Source organism: Daphnia pulicaria, chromosome 8 (assembly GCF_021234035.1).
Source record: "Daphnia pulicaria isolate SC F1-1A chromosome 8, SC_F0-13Bv2, whole genome shotgun sequence".
Taxonomy (NCBI): domain Eukaryota; kingdom Metazoa; phylum Arthropoda; class Branchiopoda; order Diplostraca; family Daphniidae; genus Daphnia; species Daphnia pulicaria.
In genome coordinates this window covers 8208876-8229453 of record NC_060920.1, presented here as the reverse complement: position 1 = coordinate 8229453, position 20578 = coordinate 8208876, and the positions used below count along the sequence as shown (strand labels likewise).

Sequence of the window (20578 nt, the reverse complement as noted above, 5' to 3'; positions counted from 1 at the left end):
AAAAGAAGAAGAAGAAGAAGGTTATTCCTTTTTTCTTGTGTGTGTTGAGGGCCGCCGGGCTGCTGCTGTTGTGTGCCTTGAATGGGCGTTTGTGAGGATCGCTGCTTTTATTCATCACGAGGCGTCTTCCTTTCAAGACTTTTTCTCCACTGGGCCTGGATCGCGCGGGCGGGCGAGCGGCGTTCACGCTCCGACAAAAGCCATACGGCGGCCGCCGCTTTATCTAAAGCAACCGCCACACCCACCACCACCACCCCACAGAATCGGGTCTCTCCGCGCATTGTGTGTATAGTTATAGATCAGCTTAGAAGACGCTCAATCGTCACTTCCTCCGCCTGCTCATCCGCGTCCCTCATTTTTCTCCTTAGACTTCCGCTCCCGCTTATTCTCTTATAAATTTTCATCCCGTTTTATTTTTATTTATTTATTTATTTTTCTGTCTTGTTACTTTTCTTTCCAGCATCATTTTCCTGCTGGGCATCACGGGCAACGTCCTGGTGATCCTGACCATCCTGCAGAACACGCGGATGCGGACCGTCACCAACATGTTTCTGCTCAACTTGGCCATTTCCGACCTACTGCTGGGCGTTTTCTGCATGCCGTTCACGCTCATCGGCCAGCTGCTCAGAGATTTCATCTTTGGCGATGTCTTCTGCAGACTCATCTCCTTCTTCCAAGGTAAAACAAATCGAACCTATCCTAACTTTTGGGGGTTTCTTTTACCGAACGTTTTGGCATTGATAGGGGACAGCAAGCCAAGGCCTTGCCAAGTCTCAGTGAGCCTTGACGCCAGCACCAGGCTGAAATAATAATCTAAGAGAAAAAGAATATTATATTCTGCCGCATTGTGTGTGTGTGTGTTCTATAGACCTACACTACGAATATATAGACGCGTGAGTGGATGGTGTGTGTGTATAAATATAATATCTCCAAGGGAAAGAAAAGAAAAATCCGTCGGGCCTTGGTCGGGATGTGACGGGCATATAGGAAGGGCCCATTCCACCGGCACTGGGCTGCCAAGAGACGGAAGCAGATGGCCGTACGGAGCGACGTAGTGAGAAACACGTCGGGAAAAACGAGTGCTCTCCATGACCTAGTATAGAGAATCGTGAGATAAAAGAATATAAACACACACAAACACCACCACCACCACCCTGGTGCTGCTGTGCGCTAATAGAAATATATAGTAGATCTAAATGAATACGACCGAGCTCTATCTCTTTCTAATACTAGTATAGAGATATAGAATATTCCCGGTTGGATCTATCAAAGCAAACGAGGGAGAAAAGGGTGTGGATTGCTGGACCGTGTTGGTCGGGCGCCCACTCGAAGGAATCCCGTCATTCATCTCTGACACGGATATCCAATAGGCTATGGCTGGATGCTCCTCGAGAGTGTCTGTGATCCGAAAAGGGTCCAAAAGGGGTCACCCCTTCGTTTTTTGATCCGCCATGTCCAGTCCATACAACTCCTCTTTTTATTTTTTCCCCCTTTTATTTTTCTATCGAGTGATTGATGAGCGGCCCGCCGGCGTTGATGGTTTTCGCTCTCATCGCTCTCAACTCATTTCTCCCATAACATTAGTAAAGATACACACACATCATTCTAAAAAAAAAGAATAATTAATCAACTTAAAAGCGAATGATTGGTCAGCAGCCAGCCAGTACTATATATCCAGTAGGTAGATGTGTGATGGTGCGGGGAAGGTGCCAAGAGTTAGCCTCTCTCCAAACTATTCGGCATTGTCATTTTTTGGTTGCTACTTCCAACACGTCTCCGCTCGTTTTCGTCCCTCTCTGCTTTCAAATTCCTTTTTTTGTTTTTGTTTTTTTCCTGGCCATTGGGAAACGATGGCGTCATTAGAGGCACTTAACGCTAATGAAATTGGCATTTTTGGACTAAATGCAGGGCGAGAACAAAACGAAACGAGAGCGTACGTATATATAGCGATGGCAAAGCTGTTATCGTGATTAACGCCCGTGTCCCAGACAGTATATAGCACTGGCGGAATACCCCCGCCGCTGAACTCTAATATCTCTGGAGTCTCTGGTCTGATGTATCTATCTATCTATTCCTCGCGCTTTGAAATTTTCTTTGGCGAATCAAAGACGGCGGGGGATTTCTCCTTCATCTTTCCCCATCAGTCGGTCGAAGCGAAAAAACCCCCGAACCCCGCCCAGACACAACGCACATAAAATTAGCGGAACTTTGGGTGTGTCTGTCTGTAAGATCCTGCTCCTGTGCAGAGCGAATGATTTATTCCTTCCCATTTGGTATAAGTATATAGTAGCAGTCTGAAATTGAAACAAGATAATATGTAATAAATACATCAGCAGCAAGAGAATAAGAAAAGAAATAACTTTTGTCTTTCTATTTCCGGTTCGTTGGAGTCAGTACACAAAAGGCCCTGCTGCTTTTGGGTTTATCGGAGAATCTATACAAAAATCGAACCGAATGCGAAATCGAAAATTCCATTTACATGCGGAATGCAGAACCATCGGCGATTAACCTATACATTAATCGGCAGCGATTTTCTCTCTGCATCGTTTCTATTTGCTTTTATTCACGCTCGTTCCGTGCAACTGATGACGCCCTGCCCTAGCCGACATCTCTCATCCCGTGACGGGCTTTTGTGTCAACACGAATATATACAAAAAGCATATAAGACCTTGCATATAGGCACCACGTAGTACATTTGAAATCGATATCCAAGTGATATTGATACTCGGAGCGCAGGACGCAGCAGCCAATGTCGTAATATAAACACAGTTGTACGTTTCTTTTCATTTGGAATATTCACATGTCAGCGGCAAATATGGAAACTGAGAAGAATTGGCAGATTCTTGTCTTCGGTAAATAATAGAGCTGGCAACCGGGATCCTTTTTTGTTCCTTCCGATTCTACATGGAAATAGAAAAGAAAAAAATAATAATAACTGGCAACAAGATCACATTAAAAAAACCTCCGAAACTTAATACCACGAGCTTAGACTTTGGGGTACACCTATGGTACATAGATCCGGGCAGTTAGCTTGTGTATAGTCCAGCAGGGTATAGCTAGCTATTGGAAACAGCCGACTATATATAATATAAAGAGCGGTCCGCAATATAACGGGAATTTATTATATCTCTCTCTCTTTCCGCAGGGTATAGCTTTCAAAGAGAAATAAATAAAATCTGCGGCTATACACGAATTAAGTGTCTTAAACACGGGAAAGGTGTGAGAGCGAGGCAGCAGAAAAGGGGGGTGGGTGGCCGCCGGCTGCTGTGAAACACGCAATCCTGAAATGACCGAAAGGAGAGCAGTAAATCTTCACCTTTGGCTATTCGTCGAAGTGGTTGAGAGAGAGAAAATGAGGCAACGAGGAAAAATATAGGAATACAGGAAGAACTATATAATACCCAGCTAAGAATGGTTGCTGGGCAACGAGGTTTATCAGTGCAAGTGCTGCAAGGATCGAGACCATATCTCCATGGTGAAACTCTGCCCAGCTCGCAGCTAGTGGGAGGATCGAGGCCGGGTGTATCTACTCAGAAAAGCCCATAGCAGAGATGGTAGAAAAGGAGGCCCACGGGATCTTTGCTGCTGCTGCTGCGTCTGGACGACAAAACGATCCGCGCATCATTTCCTATTGAACTTTTGAGAGTATCGAATCTATAAGGATGTTTTTCGTCCTCGAGTACACGTAATAGGCCGCTGTGTATGGCGAATAATGGCACACCGGGAAACCGAAGAAAGTCTAAAAAGAAATGGAAATCGATCTAAAACAAAACAAAAACAAACGAACATATAGCTTATAGTGTACATACAGTAGCTACAGCCCCATCCATCTTCTCCGTGCCAACGCCAGCCGACGGAAGGAAAAAAGAGGAAGAAGGAATAAGTCGTGTAGCTCTCCAATTCCGTGTGTGTTAGTACAGAGTAATAAGGAAAAAGGGGTTTTTCGTTTTGCTGGACCAATGGACGCCACGCCATCACAGCCCAGACGTTTCGTAAATAAAAAATAAAACAAAACCTAATATTACGTACATATATACAGTACGTGTATATATATCTATACATACAAACTCGCTCGAGCTAGTATGAAGACGAGCTATTTTGCAAATGGTTTTTCTTCTTTTTTCGCATTTGCCGCTTCTTTCTTATATTTGATGCCCGTGTTTTATCTCCTGTTACGATCGGCCGTGGCCAACGTTGACGACTCCCCAGTTTCGAGTTTGCGGCAACGGGAAATACGAGTGAAGAGCACGAGAGAGAGGTTATAATAACATTGCCCAAGAAAAGTGACGAGTGTTGTGTGCTCGAATCAGTCAGCTGTCCTCTTTCTTTTCTTATCACCCCCAAAAACATCGATCAATAAGAAGATCTAGTATGATAGTACGTATTTCTATTTCTTGTTTGAAGACGAAATATAGGCCTATATACTGTGACCGTAACGGCGTAATAAATATTCGGGTTCACGCTGTGCTATTGAAGCTTATTTCCCGCTTATTTCTGCATGAAAAAGAAATTTTCTCAAATAGAATTGAATCCGATCGCAATTGTTTTCCGACTAGACGACCCTTTTCAATGATAAGCCAAAGGTGGCCTCTGTCTGTTGTGTAGCCTATCTACTGGGGTCGGCCTATTCGTCACGAGAGCCAATTCCGTGCTGCGTTTTGATTTATCATCATCTTTCAAATTGTGAATAAATGACAAAACGAATAGAAGAGCCGGAAACTGAGCCGGAGATGAAAAGGATGATGCAAATAAGTCAGACGTCGCGCGGAACCATCCAGCGTCGGCCCTAGAAATTCTTTGACAGCCGCGTCGTTCTAATTTTCTCTTGGAACCGGAATGATGATGAATTCGAATGAAAAAAGGATTTTCATTTGCCTTTTTGTTTTTCCTTCCTCTTGTCATCTTTAAGTTCATCCACTCCCGGATAAAAACCAAATAAAAGATCAAGACAAAAAACAAACCTCGCACGCTATTATTTGAACAGTCTTTCGAGCATCAGTATATATAGAGTAAAAAAAAAGACGACTGACGTCAAAACTCACAAGCGCCAGCGTTATTTCCGGCTCGACAATCACTTGCGATATACGACACAGCAGCAGCAGACGGATTGTACAGCGGCACAGTTCGTGTACCGTATATATAATTATCTATCTCTCTGCTGTGTGTAAACTGTGATGGCTCTTTTCCCTTTTTTTTCTTTTTTCCCTTTGCTTTCGAGCCTTGTTATTTGCTGTAGATAAGCTATCGATCCGATTGAAGCTCCAAATGAACCCGGATTGCCGTGAAATTTGCTCCTCCCTTCTTATATTCTTCTTCTTTCTCCGGAGTAAAGAAGAAGAAGAAGAAGAAGTCGTACACGCAGTCTCCTTTTGCGCTGCTGCTGTTTCCATTCGAAATTTTTTCTCGATGGCACTTGACGCCCGAACGGACCTGCTGTCAACACAGCTGACGGCGTACGTTGGCGACAAGTTCTTTTCCTTTTCGCCCATTGAAAACGAGCGCCATTTCCTTTTGGGCATTACACGTACTGAATGTGCTGCTGCTTTCTTGTACCAACTGCCAACATCTAAAAGACTGAGAGAATTCGACCATCTCTTGCGCTTCTTGCGCTTCAACGAGCACAAGAGAGAGAGGGGAAGTCAAACACTTAAATAGGACTCGGATTCCAGTCAAAAGAAAAAAAGAGCCGGAAGCGGTGACGACATTTTTCCGGCAACCCGATCCTTTTTTGAAGAAAATAAAACGCCACGCCTTTATATGAGACACTGTCAATATAGAACAAGAGGTGTTGGGGGGTGATATGCATATTAATACAGCTAGTAGATTGAAGATGATATTTATAGGCACATTTTTATCCATTGATGGCGCATGTCAATTTAGTGTGGGAAGAATCGGAAGTATGTCGCTGACTCGGGTCGTTTTTTTTTTTCAAATTTTAATTCGGTTCGCCGGATGTGTGAATCGATTGCGGAAAGCTACGACATGACAATTTCATCCGTTATTTGATTTAATAGATGTGGTTGGATGTCCAAAAAAAAAAAAAACTGAAACCGCATTTCAGTTGCTGGCAATTCAATTTCTACTGAAACATATTCCACATTATAGTGGACAAACGTATGCAAATCACACAGGGCAAATTCTGTTATGCGGATGCGGTATGTAGCCCCACCTCCGGTCTCGTGAACTGCTATACTTATAAGTAGTCGGGACCGGTGTGCGATTTTCAGATGAAATGTGATATTCTTTTGATATTTCACGCGGGTTGAACCGCCGCGGTGATGGTCGATTCTTAAGTGGATAATTTTTGTTCTTTTTCGCTTGATCGGCTTGGTTGATTCCACTTAAAAATTGCATACGCAATCGGAATCTGCAGCACTTGATTCCATCAGGGACACAAACTAAAATGGGGGAAAGAACATCTTTTGGAATTTTTCTTTTTTTGTTGTTCGATTCGCTGCTTACGTGTGTAGTATACTTAGCCTTTCTCAAGGACTATTTTCGTGAAATGTCGTCGCGACATTTATACTTGGCAGAGCTTCAATCTCAACTCGACTCCACCCCGAATAAACCAGAAGAAGAAAAACAAAATCCGATGAACAAGAGAAAATCCGAGTGGATTCAACATAATAGTAGAGCACGGGGCGTATGAAAAGGGCAACTACTTAAGTGTCGGTCTCAATGCCAGTCAATACTACTATATAGTCAAGTATATACTATATACCGTCTACCCCTATACGATTGAGTATAAATATAGCTAAAGACAGGCCAAATGGTCTTAATAACTTAATTATCATTTTTTTTTTTAGTATATGATGGATTTGGCCAACGTTTGGGTGGATTCATTAATAGATGTATGGGTTCATTCTGAAATAACTGAGATGTTGAATTGGAAGGGAAATGTTATACGTGTCGCCTGGCGACACCTTTCCGTCTCTCCAATGTCGACGTTTATAATTTATTCAAAGTGAAAACAACGTCTCTCCATCCGCTATATTCACGCGGCGCCAGCGGAATCTGTTATTCAAACCGGAAACCCACCAGCTGTATAGACTAAAGCGAGCGGATTCGCCGCGCAAGGTTTTGTTGGCAATAACTATACAAGATTCCGGGCCGGGCGACTTGGGAATGAATCATTCTGTCTGCACGTGTAATACACATACACAAAAGAATGCAAATTTCGCCATTCTCCGGAATTTGGTGTGGTGCGCAATCGGCTCCAAGCGGCGTCTATGCCAAGCTTCCCGGACATGTCATCCGCAAACGTCGTATAGCTATATCAACTCTAGACTTGTATCAGCAATAAAAACAGATTACAAACGTAGTAGACGAGATGTTTGTTTACTCTTGCGTGGAATGGCTATAGTCGGCTGGATGGTGGGTACATATGCATACAAGTCCGCTGGTAGAAATATATATAAGTTGCATGGCAACTCCTAAACCGCTGATGCACCTTTGAGCTGGCAATCCAAGCAGCTCCACTTTGTGTTTTTGGCTCGTGAGTCGTGACTGGAAACCCACGGATAATTTCATTTCGTATAAACTCTATCACCACCACAATCTGCCAGATGGTCTAAACACAGTAACACACACCCAAACATTTATTTTTATAGAAAAAGAAACTCTCATCATCGTCTCCTGGGCATTTTGTCTCCTCCTTTTCTACTCCTCCATGTCGACGTCATTTGAAAATGAAGTTAAAAGGATATAGATGCTGTTGGTGCTGAGAGAGAAAGAGAGAACCGCAATCACGCCAGTGGAACGACGACGTGCTGCTGCGTCTCATTCCGTATTGCAGAAAGACGACTGGGCTTCGGGGACTCTGCCGGAGCAAGTCACCCCGCACAGCTCGGTCTATACGATGTCTTGCATTTGTTTACGATCGACCTAACACGTGATGGACATGGCCGTCTATTAGTACCGAGGATGGAACCAAAAAGAAGAAGAGAGAGAGGAACCTTGCGAGCAGAACGAGAGTGGTTTCGGCGTTCGTGATATAGAGCTAGTCTACGTTTCATAGAGAGACAGAGAGAAGACGGAGGATTTCATTAGTTCTACATGTACCGTACATACGGGCTCTGCTATACATGTAACAGAGTAAGCTAATATACACAGAGATCACAGCTATATATTTATACAAGGTTCTTCTTCAGATGAAATTGCCTAACTCGATCACCAGCCGACCATGGAACACCATCATGTAGCTCCCAATCTAGTCTGTAATCCCAACTTTCATCTTTTGAGCTGACGCTGAACATTTGTAAAGTCAAGACAAAAATGGTCCTAGTACAAATGATGAAGCATCAAAACAGTGTTCAATTAAATTGCCAATGCGATTATAAAATCTGCTTAGGATATCGCTTGACAAGGGAAATTATATGAGACTCTGATTTTCTTGTGTTAGTCAAACAGGTATAGGAAGGATCAACAATTCAATAGATATATGCTTGAAACGCGCGAGAACTTTGTTCTTCGTCGGCAGGCACTTAGATTAAGATAGGAACCCCTTATATTTTCATCCGGGAATGACGAAAGGCAAGTTTCATATGCAATAGAGTTTTCCCCCGCTTTCTTCCGTCCCATCATCCCTGCTGGGTGTTTTAGGCGTGTCCCAGAAGCGAAAGTTTGATCCAACCTTGTCAAAAGAAACTTCAAAAGAGATGGGACAACTCTGAAATAATGCCGCCTATAAATATACACACACACATTTACGGATCTTTATATCTTTTATAATTTAACTTGTGATTCTGCTGGAATCAGCACACAACTTGGAGATGGTCTGTGCAATGTAATATTCATGGCGCCACACACAGCATCAGTGCTGAGTGGCCTGAGTCGGGAATCAAGAGATAATATTATAAATAGGACCCGTGCGGAGAAGCCCAGATGATGTCATGTTAATCATCCGGCCACAAAGCACATAGGATTAAACAGTGTATAGATATATTATAAGCACGGCCGCATTAATATTACACACGATCAACCCTATGGACCTCTTCAACCTAACCAATAGTTTATATCTTAATCATTTGCGTTTGAGGAGATACCGCATGAGTCGTTCTTGGCGGATTGAATTGGCGGATCGCGTCCGGCATATAATATCCACGCGGAGCCATTTAATCTGCAGCAATAATGATATAGGACCCATCGTGATGGGCTTTAACGGCATTATATATTATTGCAGCCCTGCTGGAGCGTCGATCTTCTGTTTTCTTTGGCTGCTGCGAGGACAATACTGAGTGACTGTGGGAACGCCGGGGCAAAGGAAAACAGGAGCGGCTTTGATTGCCTGCTTTACTAATATAGCATCAAAGGTCTGAGCGTGCTGGCCGATCCGATGTCCGCCGTTCCAGCGCCGCGGGTAATTTCCCACCAGACGTGTCGACGAGCTTCCTTCCTTTGCTGCACTCTTTCTCCAGCCCAGCAGCACACAATACTTCACCTCATTTCCTAACTAGATCGATAGAGAGAGATACATCCACTTTCTGGCCTAGTGCTATATATCTTTCATCCTCTTCTTGTTTCTCCTTTTCCTGTGTCTTATATAGTGTAGGGGTTCCAAGCTGACCACTCTTGTGAGGTTCGTTGGTGAACTCGGAGACCTCCTATTTCCATTAGTATAGAGACCCCCCCCCCCCTTGTCGTTTGTGGTGGAAGTAATGTTACGGGCGAACAATATTGACGTGCTGGCCAAACCGAGCTATACCATATACTAAATGTAATGTTCTGACGTAATAGTCTACAAAACGCGCGATGTGGTCTTACGATATATATCAGTTCGGATAACAGACAGCGTAAAACTCTTGTATACAGCCTGCGTCGTAATATACAAGACAGGATTTCTTTCTAATAAATTGATAGCATTGCAGCAGCCGTGTTCTATGTGAAAGACGTATAGAATCCACTATAGCAATGAGAGAAACAAAATTATATTCACCAGTATGTGGCAAACGCAAACCGCTCGGCAAACCGTTCAAATGAGAAAGTATAATTTATACACACGCAAACCCGGAAACTCTTTTTCTTTGTACAAGTTTCTTCAAAAAGTTGCATGCTCTACTACATGTTTTTAATGCGATCCTGGCCGTTGGATGCTGGTTCTAAAGAAAGAAACAGACGAAGTATACACGTATACTTTCGTGTGGGACTCTATTTCACTCTCTGTACAAGTATATAGGTTATAGGCCTAATCTATCGAGCACATTCGACATTGATCACGATGAGATTTACCACCATTACGCAATCTGTCGAGGAATAATAATGCGTACAGCTTCGGTTGATAGGCGTCTGTGTAAAGTTGTTAGTCGCGGGTGCAGTCCGCCAAGGAATGACGTCAATCGTCACGTCGGCATGATAAGGAGCTCGACAAAAGGCGATGGATAATATATCGACTCCACTCGACTCTCTCTCGTCCATTGTTGGTCATCTCCCCCCCTTTATTCGATAGATATTTCACTCATCCGCTGGCTTTGTCCATCCATCGCAGCAGACGGCTGCTGTCGGCCCTCTGTTCTTATTCGGCGCGTCTAATCTTTCTAGCACATCGCCCACCTTTTGTTTTTTTGAAGAATGGCGACGCTCCCCTCTGCAGGTATATTGACTGTTGGACGTGTGCAAATGTTGATCCTTTAAAGGAACGCCTACACAGGACTGCATGCTGGGGCCTTCAAAGACTTTTGCAATCAGACTCCTATATTATTAAACGAATACTCATCTCACACACAATAATATATGAGTCTTCATCACGAAGATATCTTTCAATGGGGGTGGGGCGTCATCGCTCTCTCAATTTCCGGTGGGTGAACGAAAATCGTTGATAGCAGCCAGGGATATTGTTGTATAATCAAACGGATAGAAAAGTTTACACAGAAAGATGATATAACAGAAAAAAAGGGGAGAATAGGTCGAGAATAGAAATAATACAAGGAACTTCACAGTTATATTATTGAAGTTGACGGATGAATCTAACACGCCGAACACGCTCTGTAACAAGCACCCACGCTGTAAAAGATACGTATCAATCTCGACGAGAACGAAGAAAAAAGGAAAAATCAATACGCAGAAAAAAAGTTTCGATACAAGACTTTGGCAGCTGACACTATCTTATAAACAAGTGTAAAAAAAACTTGAAAAAACGAGGAAAAAACATGAGTGTTATAGTGCTAGATACTTTTTCACTGTAAATCCGTCTATAGACGCAATTCTGCAGTGCGCACTTCTCGGGATTTGTTGATATTTGACTATAGTAGGTACTATACTCCGATCCGCGTTTACTTTAGACACTTGTAAATAAAAGAACCACTTTTGATAGTCTTCAGCACGTTTTTCAAATTACTTTGTCTTCAAAAAAATTACGCGAGAAACTAATAAAAATCTAAAAATTGTCCATTCAGTTCTGAATAACCGGGAAAGAAAAGATCAGGCTACTAGTATATACCAAACGAACTTAAACGCGCTAAATATTCTTGCGCACACAGCATCAAATTAAAGTTCTTTTGCTCTCCGCGCTTGATTTAATCACACTTCCGTCGACTCAATTGACTTTTGGTAATTGCAGCGGCCTTTTTTTTTGGTTTCCTTGCCAAGTTCCTCCAAGGGTTCTTATATACTCGGCGCCATCAGCGTCTTTCAAACCCCACACAGATTGCATTAGACAATTTTCTGTTATGGCAGATATTATTCCAAGGAGGCTGAGTGTATACTTATGGTTCTTGAATCATCTAGCGCTAGATATTTAATAAGAAAAATAATTAATTGGTGTCTCCTCATCCCCCAAGTCCTATATATACGGAGCCTCAGCTTGACTCTCTGATGGCCTGCGCCGCATATGTAGTTGATCATGGCTACCCACTTCTAACTCTTTGAGAAGAAAAGAGGAAACTTTGTACAAGCCAGCTTTACTCAAAAAAGAGCTATAGACTGTCATGACAAACTTTATCAAATGCGACTAAAGGCTGAGGAGCGGCCAATATGCTGTGTCAAAGCCGGATGAACCATACGTATGCAGGATACATAAGAAATCGTATAACAAAAAGCATATAATAAAAGAAACTCGCGAATTCTTGTTCCCGCCTTTATTTTATGCAACCATGGCAACTGGGTAAACGAGGAGGACTAACTTTTATGTCGCCTATGAAGTTTGGCACAATCGCGCACCGTTACGATCTCATTGTAAGAGCAACGGATCTAAAGAAGAATAAAAAAAGGAGAATAAATCGCATGAACAAAGATGAAACGGAGAACATATCTTTCGATATAAAACTTAATCAAACGTCTCTTAAATTCGCTGCCAATTCAATAATTTTGCAAGCTCTAGCGTCTAGACTTTGTGGGTGGATGGAAGCGGAACGAATTTTTCGTACGACCAAACGGGATTTTCAATTTTGTGATAGTATACGCTTGTCTAGATATAAAAGGATAGGACCCCACCCCCCAGGGCGACTTCTACACTCAATTTTCTCTGGCAAAATTGAACAGGCTGCCAATCCGGTGAATAGTCTAGACACAAGCCCCGAATGTTTGTTTTTGATAATAAAAGTGATGAATCGATCAATTACCTCTGAAGTAAAAGATGAACTAAGAGCGATGGATCTGCTTGAATAATAACCGCTTCACAAGATTAGTCGTGACGTAACAATGCACTTTATAACGCAACCCCAGCAAAGAGAAGAATATCTTTCTTCACCCCTCTATATACACTCCCGTCATCACGTTGTGTTTGTAATGTTCATCTTCTTATAGAAAAAAAACAAAACAAAAAACAAAAAACAAACAACGATAAGAAAATGGCGTCTAGCATACTACACTATATATAGCAGAGATTTGTTTTTGGGGTTTTTTCTTTATCGCGGGGACAATGTAATCCATTAGCGCTGGATTGTCCTTCTGGGATATATATAACAAGAAAGGGCTGACTATAGTTGTTATCCGGTCAACCATCCGCCCATGTCCATACCACTACCAGCAGCAGCAGCACTCGCCGTATATATACCCAGACGCAATAACCCTAAAGTCGAGGGCGACGTATTTTTTATCCAATAAATTGAACCACCCACTTGAAAACGTTTCCCTACTCTCAACCACGATGTGTGTGTATATGTATGATGTTTCCTACATTGCCTTAGATGGCAGGGGGATAGAAAACGGAAAATAACCGATCGTCGACTCACTTGACCTATCCGCGGGAAAACCACTCGATGGAAACAAACAGCTCTATTATTGGGGCGGTCACGAGAGCCACACGACGGAGCTCATTACTTATTCAACGTATTCCACCTTATTCGATCCAATAAGACACATACGTATGCATATCACAGAAGATTTGATTTCGTTTTCAATGGCGATCGTCGGTTGTGCGAGAACTATATATATGTACGTACACAATATTCGAATCTACGCGCCTTATACGGTACATGCTACGACGTAATCTCGGTTGGAACACTCATGGGAGTGGTCGACAGACCGTCGTATATACAGTATAGAGGAAGAAAAGTTGAAGTAGTACATATATATCCGCAATGGACATTGTAGCGTACCGCCCCTTTCAAGTTGGGATGCCCAGCACTCGGGCGAATAAGCGGTGATGATCCGATGGATTGCTTCCCCCCCGTAGCCGCGATCTTTTTTCTTCTTCTTCTGGAGGGTCTTATTGTGGCGAATCAAACGATGGATGCTTTTTGATACTAATATAATCCAAATCCTTTCAGCGAGCATGTTAAGCGCGAGCAAGAAAACCACTTTTATCGTTTTTGCCAAGGTTTTTGCGGTTGGGATTTGTTGTAATGATTTTGAATTTGGATTTCTTAAAGACCGCTAGGGCGCCAGAAGTGGAAATAATTAGTGTCGTCTGCTGTTGTTTTGTTTATTACAAAGTGAGACCTGTGAGAGAGAGGAAGTTTAAGCGGTTTAAGATAAAGATAGGAAGCAAAATTACGAAATTCAGCTGAAGGGAGCCTGAAGGTAATATTCAATTTGAACTGATTAAAAGTATTGCTCAAGTTTTGATTGATGCTTAAAGTCAATCTGGAAAGTAATTGTGTGGTGATGTGAAAACATCATGGGCACAACATTTCCTATTTGCTCTTTGCTTTTGTTAAAGTTGAAACATTCTCTAATTTGAAAATCATTTCATAATCCAAGTTTTGAAACAAACATAAGGTGTCCAATCATTCCAGTGTAGGAAAATCACAAGTATATGTGGAAAACGTGGCAATAATTTTCCTGCAGGTATGCCGTAGTATTAATCATCGTACTTAAAGTAAGTCAAGTCAACAGTTTTACTTTGCAATGTATCATTGTTTGTCATTTTCAACATTTGAGTTTTTGGAGGCACAACATTGGAATGATTTAACGACAACCAAACTATGTTTCACAATTCAGATTACGAAATGTTTATACTTTAATCTCTAAAGTGCAATTAGACATTTTTCTGACCAAAACCACACCACACAAAGATCAAGACCTCTTTCATAGTTTCTCACAATAATTTATTAGTGTATAATATCTATCTCTTTCTCATCATAAGAAAGGCGCTGTATATGTAGGATGGGATCTGGCCTTCAATAATCCGTTTATCCCAGTCAGTAAACGTTCTAGCACTGTCCTAAATAGAGAAAACCAGGGTGGATGGCTTCGAGGGGACTGTTAGATATATACTATTTCTGGCCCATTATACACATAATGTATCGCGAGAGAATGATGCAAAACTCTTATTCCCCCCGCAGCTCTCTCTCTCTCGGCTTGCTTCTAACCATTTTCAAAAGGCTCTCTCCCTCGAGCATCTCTGCTGATGCTGACTTGGGTCAAGAGAGAAGCTATTATCTCTCCTCCCAACACCAGACTGTATCATCTTTGTCTTCCACTCACGCTTCTATTAAGTCAACATCGAGACTGCTGCCGCATCAGAATATAGAACGTGTAGTGTAGAGACATCCTATTATTATACAAATCATGCAACCTACATTCTACATTAATTAACGTAAGCTGCGCCCACCCTTAGTCGATGTCAGCATCGCCTGTCAGGGGATGTCGACAGGCCTATATCTCTATCTCTCTTTGCCGTGTATAGATTATGTTATCTAATGCCGCCCCCCGATGGTATTATTTCATTGATTTATTGTTGACTTATTGATTTTGTACCATTTCTCGTCGCAGCTGTTTCCGTCAGCGTGTCCGGATGGACGTTGGTGGCCATCTCCGTGGAGCGCTTCTACGCCATTTGTCATCCGCTGGTAAGTAAAGCCTTTGATAGATATTGTGCCGGCCCACGTATACACTACAATGCCCGATCTTTTGAAAGAAGGGCCAGCGAAAATGCTTTTACGGAGAAAAGCACCGCCGACTACGTGCACTTGCCTTTCTCCGTTGTTTTCCACTGTGTCCTCTAACAAAACCTAATACAATTAAGTCTTTTTTTTTCTTTCTTTCTTCTTCTTTAAAAAATAAATAAAACAGACATCTAGGAAATGGCAAACAAGAAGTCACGCCAGATACATCATCCTAGCCGTCTGGCTTGGTTCGCTGGCCATTATGTCGCCCGTAGCAGTTCTGTCGCAGTTGAAGCCCGTCGGTAACGATGGTAAGTTTTCTTTTTTACTTCATGCTATATTTACACACAGCACTTATTGAGTGACATGGCACGTTCCCGCCTTTCCTTTTATACTCTGCCCCGTTCCATTCAAACTTGTCAAATCTTACCCCCCCCCCCCACCAAAAAAGTAAAGTATGCGGGTATTAAAGATTGGGAAACTGACAGGGACGCCAACCTATTGAATCAGTCAGCTGATGATTGATGAAAAATAACTTTAGGCATTCTCTTGCAGTATAGTGTCTATACGTTACCTTGACATTTCTAAAAAGTCGGCGACCAATCATCTTTCTATTTCTAGCGCTTTTTTGCCTTTTTATCAATTGCTCGTCGAGAGACGGAAATATACATTTGAAAGTTAAGGGGTGAGATGTACGGCACTTGCTTTTATTGATGCACCTCATTTTCGTCTGCCTTTTTCCCTACAAAAAGGATTTTAAAAGCCCCTTTTTAAACATAAGAACATTGCTCAACTTTCCCATAGAACGTTCCTCCTATATAAAGGCTTAGGGAAATCATCCTTTTGTATACCCACGGAGTCGGCGGATAGATTTGGAATTTGAATGGGAGAATATATGAGCAGTCGAAATTAAAATCACAGCAAAATTCCAATAAATGAATAATCTATATCGTTCTTCTTTGTGTGTGATTCAATGTATAGGACGCCGGAAATGTCGCGAAGTCTGGCCCGATGATACCTTGGAGAAATGTTTCACCGTCTTTCTTGACGTCATCCTGCTCATCATCCCACTCTTTCTCATGGTCGCCATGTACGGAATGATTGTCAATCACTTGTGGAAAGTGGATCAAGGTAAATTATGTGTGCGCTGTGCACATCTACATTTTTATGTGTGGCCGACCCAACTGCCAAGACTATTTGGCGACAGCCAATTTCGCGGAAAGCGCCAATTTCCCGGCCGCGGTTGGTTAGTCTCGTTTTATTGTTGGCAACTTGGCGCTGCAATGTTTCGTTAAGGGTGGGCTGTGCGAAAACTGCATTTAACACGGCTACGAAACAAACAAAAAAAGGCGAAGCTCAATGACTCGGGCAAAGCCGAGCATAAAATGTGCCGAAAACGAGCGTCTCTGTCATTATCAAGCTCATCCGGTCGGTCGAGCTGGGCGACGGAAGAATACCCGAGTCTCAATTGTCGTGCGGGTCTTTTGTTGTTCCTCCGGTTACGACTTGCGCGCGGATTCTTTAAGCGCATCTGCCAAAAATGTAAGCGGACCCCTTTTTTTCTTTATTAGCAAAAAGGTTTTCTCGGCTTTGGGGATGTCGCTTAATTGCGCAAGTGGCACGTATAACAGATGCGCACAGAATTCAAAATAAAACGTTATGGTCACGCTCCCCCCCCCCCCCCCCAGTAGTACATTGTAAAAAGATTTAAAAGGCGAAGGCTCTCTATAGAAAAGACTTCACGATGGAATTTCAAAAGAAATAACGAAAATGATCTTCTTGTTTTACAGCGCAGGCGTGATGGATAGTTGGAATTATTTCTCTTGCGCAAAAAAAAAAAGTCTTTCGGCGCCAATTAAGCAACTAACTTTTACGTAATATTCAAATGAATGCAAAGTCAACATGCAACTTATTAATCAAATTCACCTCCAAGCATTCACCGGAGCGTGAAATCAATTCACGAGATGCAAATGCAATGGGAAATGGAAACAGCTGTAATAGAATACGCGAACAGAAGAAATAATTAAAATCGACCGTCAGATAGAGATCTAGATAAACTCAAAACTCCCGAGTCTTTTCGTTTCGTCCGCATCAAATATCTATGCGTGAATAATCTCATTCGGAGAAAGTCAAGCGAATCCGGGGGCGTTTCTCTATAGCTGTAAAGCTCTTTTCTAGTCTAGTAATCATAATGCGCGGAACGAACCGGGAATTATTTGAGCTTTCATAACGCCAATTTCGACAAAAGAATCTAATTTCAGTTCTCTTTGTCCGGGTTTATATTTACCCGCTTGTGCTGCTGCTGTTGCTGTTGCTGCTGCGGGAGTGTTTATTTCAACGGATGATGAATTACAACGCATCAGCTTTTATCTCTCGACTGTAGCAACTCTCCTAGACCACCTATACTGCTCGTTTCGGTTTCCTTTATAGATTTCAGAAGCGGTCTTTCATCTCTCTGTCTCACTCAAGAAAATATTGACATGGATTCGACCGCATTTATTATTACTATTCGTGTTATTTTGTTCGCGAGTGGTTATACCGTGGTCTTCTTATATCCGATACTCTACTGATTCAGCCCTCAACAAAAAATTGTGTATTTTCCTTTATGGTTGTCCAGCAGAGTGTACACTATCTGCTCCAGAAACATCATACAGACCTCAATTTCTAGAAATATAGTTGCTGCGCTACGTTTGCTTCGTTCCACGACTGTGCAGCCACACAAATCGAATATAAACATACGTCGTTTATTACGTTTCAAGTGGGGTGGGTGGGGGAACAGCGGGGCACGTCTAATGTCAATAACTTTACAACGCAAGCGATGGGCGAGAGATATGTTTATGGATTCAGCACCAACGCCAACTAGTCGGTAGGCAATTGCGCTTAATTACTTTCAAAAGTCACTTCACGGCCGCGGTCCGCACAAAGGCTAAACTAATGTTTTACGTCATCGTAGTGTATCATTTCGGAACTTTGTTTTGTCCCGTTTCGCAACGGGCTGGTTCGTTTGACGACACAGCATTTCGTGTGTCTGGTTATTTGTTCTGCTGGCAAAGCCTCGAAGGCTCTGTCCCCGCTGTCCTACTTGACTTGCAAGAAGAATCGACGCCTTCCAGCCAAGTATACAGCCCCCCTTAGTACACATAGAGCTAGCTAGTGAGATAGAGTCTATCCTCTATCGTAGTTCGACCGGATGCTCCTGATGATTCCATCAAGCTCGAGGTGGTATTAATATGACTCGCTCCTATGTAATGGTTATCTGGTGTGTGCAGGAGGCGGCGGGGAGGAAAGCGATGCAGCCATGAGTGTGACGGCCCGCAACACTTCGGCCAACCGGAATTCAATCGGCCAGACGGAGAGACTGACGAGCAGCGCCCTGACGGTCAATGTTAATGGAAACGGAGCGTCGACATCACGCGCCGGCATTTATCGCGGCAACAAAAGGTCCACAGTGTCCGGCAGCACGGCAGGTCTGCCCGCCACGCCCAGTCTACGTCGCTGCAACCCGGAGCACTGCCTGAAAACCAAGCGGCGCGTCCTGAAAATGCTAATCGTCGTCGTCCTCGAGTTCTTCATCTGCTGGACGCCACTCTACGTCGTCAACACCATGTCTTTCTTCGCTCCAAGAGCCCTGTACGAAGGACTCGGCTACACCGGCATCTCTCTCATGCAGCTCCTGGCTCAGGCCAGCTGTTGCTGCAATCCCATCACCTACTGCTTCATGAGTTCGTCCTTTCGCCGGGCTTTTGTCAAAGCCTTCGGATGTTCCAAAACGGAGAATTTTTCGCGATCCGTCGGGACCGTCTGATATCCCCCCCAGGGCGCGTTTGCGGTCGAAATTTCAAACCCCCCAGTTCCGAGAGTTACCCCACCGTTTATCCTGTCAAATTCAAATTATTTTTTTGAATAGCCATTTTTATTTAAAGAAATGTATAACAGAGTTTTTCAAACATGCATAGCCTGGATTTTCATTATATTCGATTTACTTAAAAATTCAGCGATTTAATCAATTGATAATGACAAAATCTAATTTATCACAATCTTGTTGTGTTTCTAATACTTGGCACCCGAGTGAATCTTATTATAATGAAACATGAATCTATAATTGAAGTGGAAATACACAGACATCTTATCGCTCTATCAGTCTATAGCTCAAAGTTTATTCCTTCTCTTCTCTTCTTCTTCTGCTTCTAATTGACATTGAATTTATTATTGTTGTGTCACTGGTATGTTTTCTTTGTCTGTATCCCATATCGCAAAATCAAATAAAACAAGTATATTCGATCCATAAAGTATTTCAATCAACTTTTGTAACACACACGTCAATGGGAATTGACTAGACTGACTATTGGCTATTCGTTACTATTGGCTGACGGCAATAAGCAATGAAAATCAATTGATTTGAAATTACTCAATGAATTGCTTAGTTGTTTACGGTTATTGTAATCCTCTTTCATGTCTCTGCTCAAAAGGACCAAATAGTTATTTGGACACAGAAAGACCGCACGTGTGGCTAAAACTTAATAATTCAAGACTAAATAAATATAGTACCGATAAAATACTAACCAAACCAGAAATATAGTAACAGAAAGATAAAAAAAAAAGCAGAGTGTACCGTATATGTATTACAAAAAGAATGTGCATCAAAGCGTAAAATATAGCAGTGGTCCACGACTATAAACAGCTCGTGATAGACATCTCCAATGGTGTCCTTCTGCCTTTTTTTTTTTATTTTATTTTCCCGGGTGCATAGTTTGGCTGTCTCCAAGGTAGAAGATAGCCATCAAAGCCGGGTGAATCAAACACGAGCGCGGCAGCAATAGTAGAGGTCTCTTCTCGGTAAAACGGTTTATCTGATGTTCACTTTTAGACCCTCAGTCGGGGGGGAATTGGTTTATCAACTAGGATAATCGCAAACTGAAAATCATCAAACAGTTTTGTCTCTGTCAAGGGACGTCGCGTGAACTGAAGCAACTCGTTTATTTTTTCAACTGGGTATAGATGTTATACCAATGAAAAAGTAGTAGATGCCAAAAAATCGTGCGCAGTTTACGCCGATGCGCACCACAGCGGCAGATAGCATAACTAAACTTTTTATTACGCTTGACACTTAGCGTACTTCAAGAGACGAGACGAGAACCGACTGCTTGTCGAACGAAGGATCTACTACTTTTTCATTGGTATAACATCTATAGCGATAATTTTAGACGACAAGGCGGAACGAGCGCGTTATTCAGCCAGTATCGTCGACAAAGATTGTAGCCGCCAAAGTGGCCGCCGCTTTCATCAAATATTTGTTTCTATGCAATTTAAACTGA

General features: G+C 42.5%; 1 protein-coding gene across 2 annotated transcripts in view; it reads left to right on the top strand.

The window, feature by feature from the left end:
- The window catches only part of LOC124311134 (cholecystokinin receptor type A-like), a 34695-nt gene extending 15295 nt beyond the window's left edge, over positions 1–19400 (top strand). For both annotated transcript variants that reach the window (XM_046775459.1, XM_046775458.1), the window contains exons 3-7: positions 461–678; positions 15151–15227; positions 15451–15574; positions 16245–16394; positions 18533–19400. In XM_046775459.1, the coding sequence (XP_046631415.1) occupies positions 461–678; positions 15151–15227; positions 15451–15574; positions 16245–16394; positions 18533–19068 (1105 nt within the window). In that variant the 3' untranslated portion in view covers positions 19069–19400. The remainder of the gene's footprint in view (positions 1–460; positions 679–15150; positions 15228–15450; positions 15575–16244; positions 16395–18532) is intronic.
- Positions 19401–20578: the final 1178 nt, after the last annotated feature.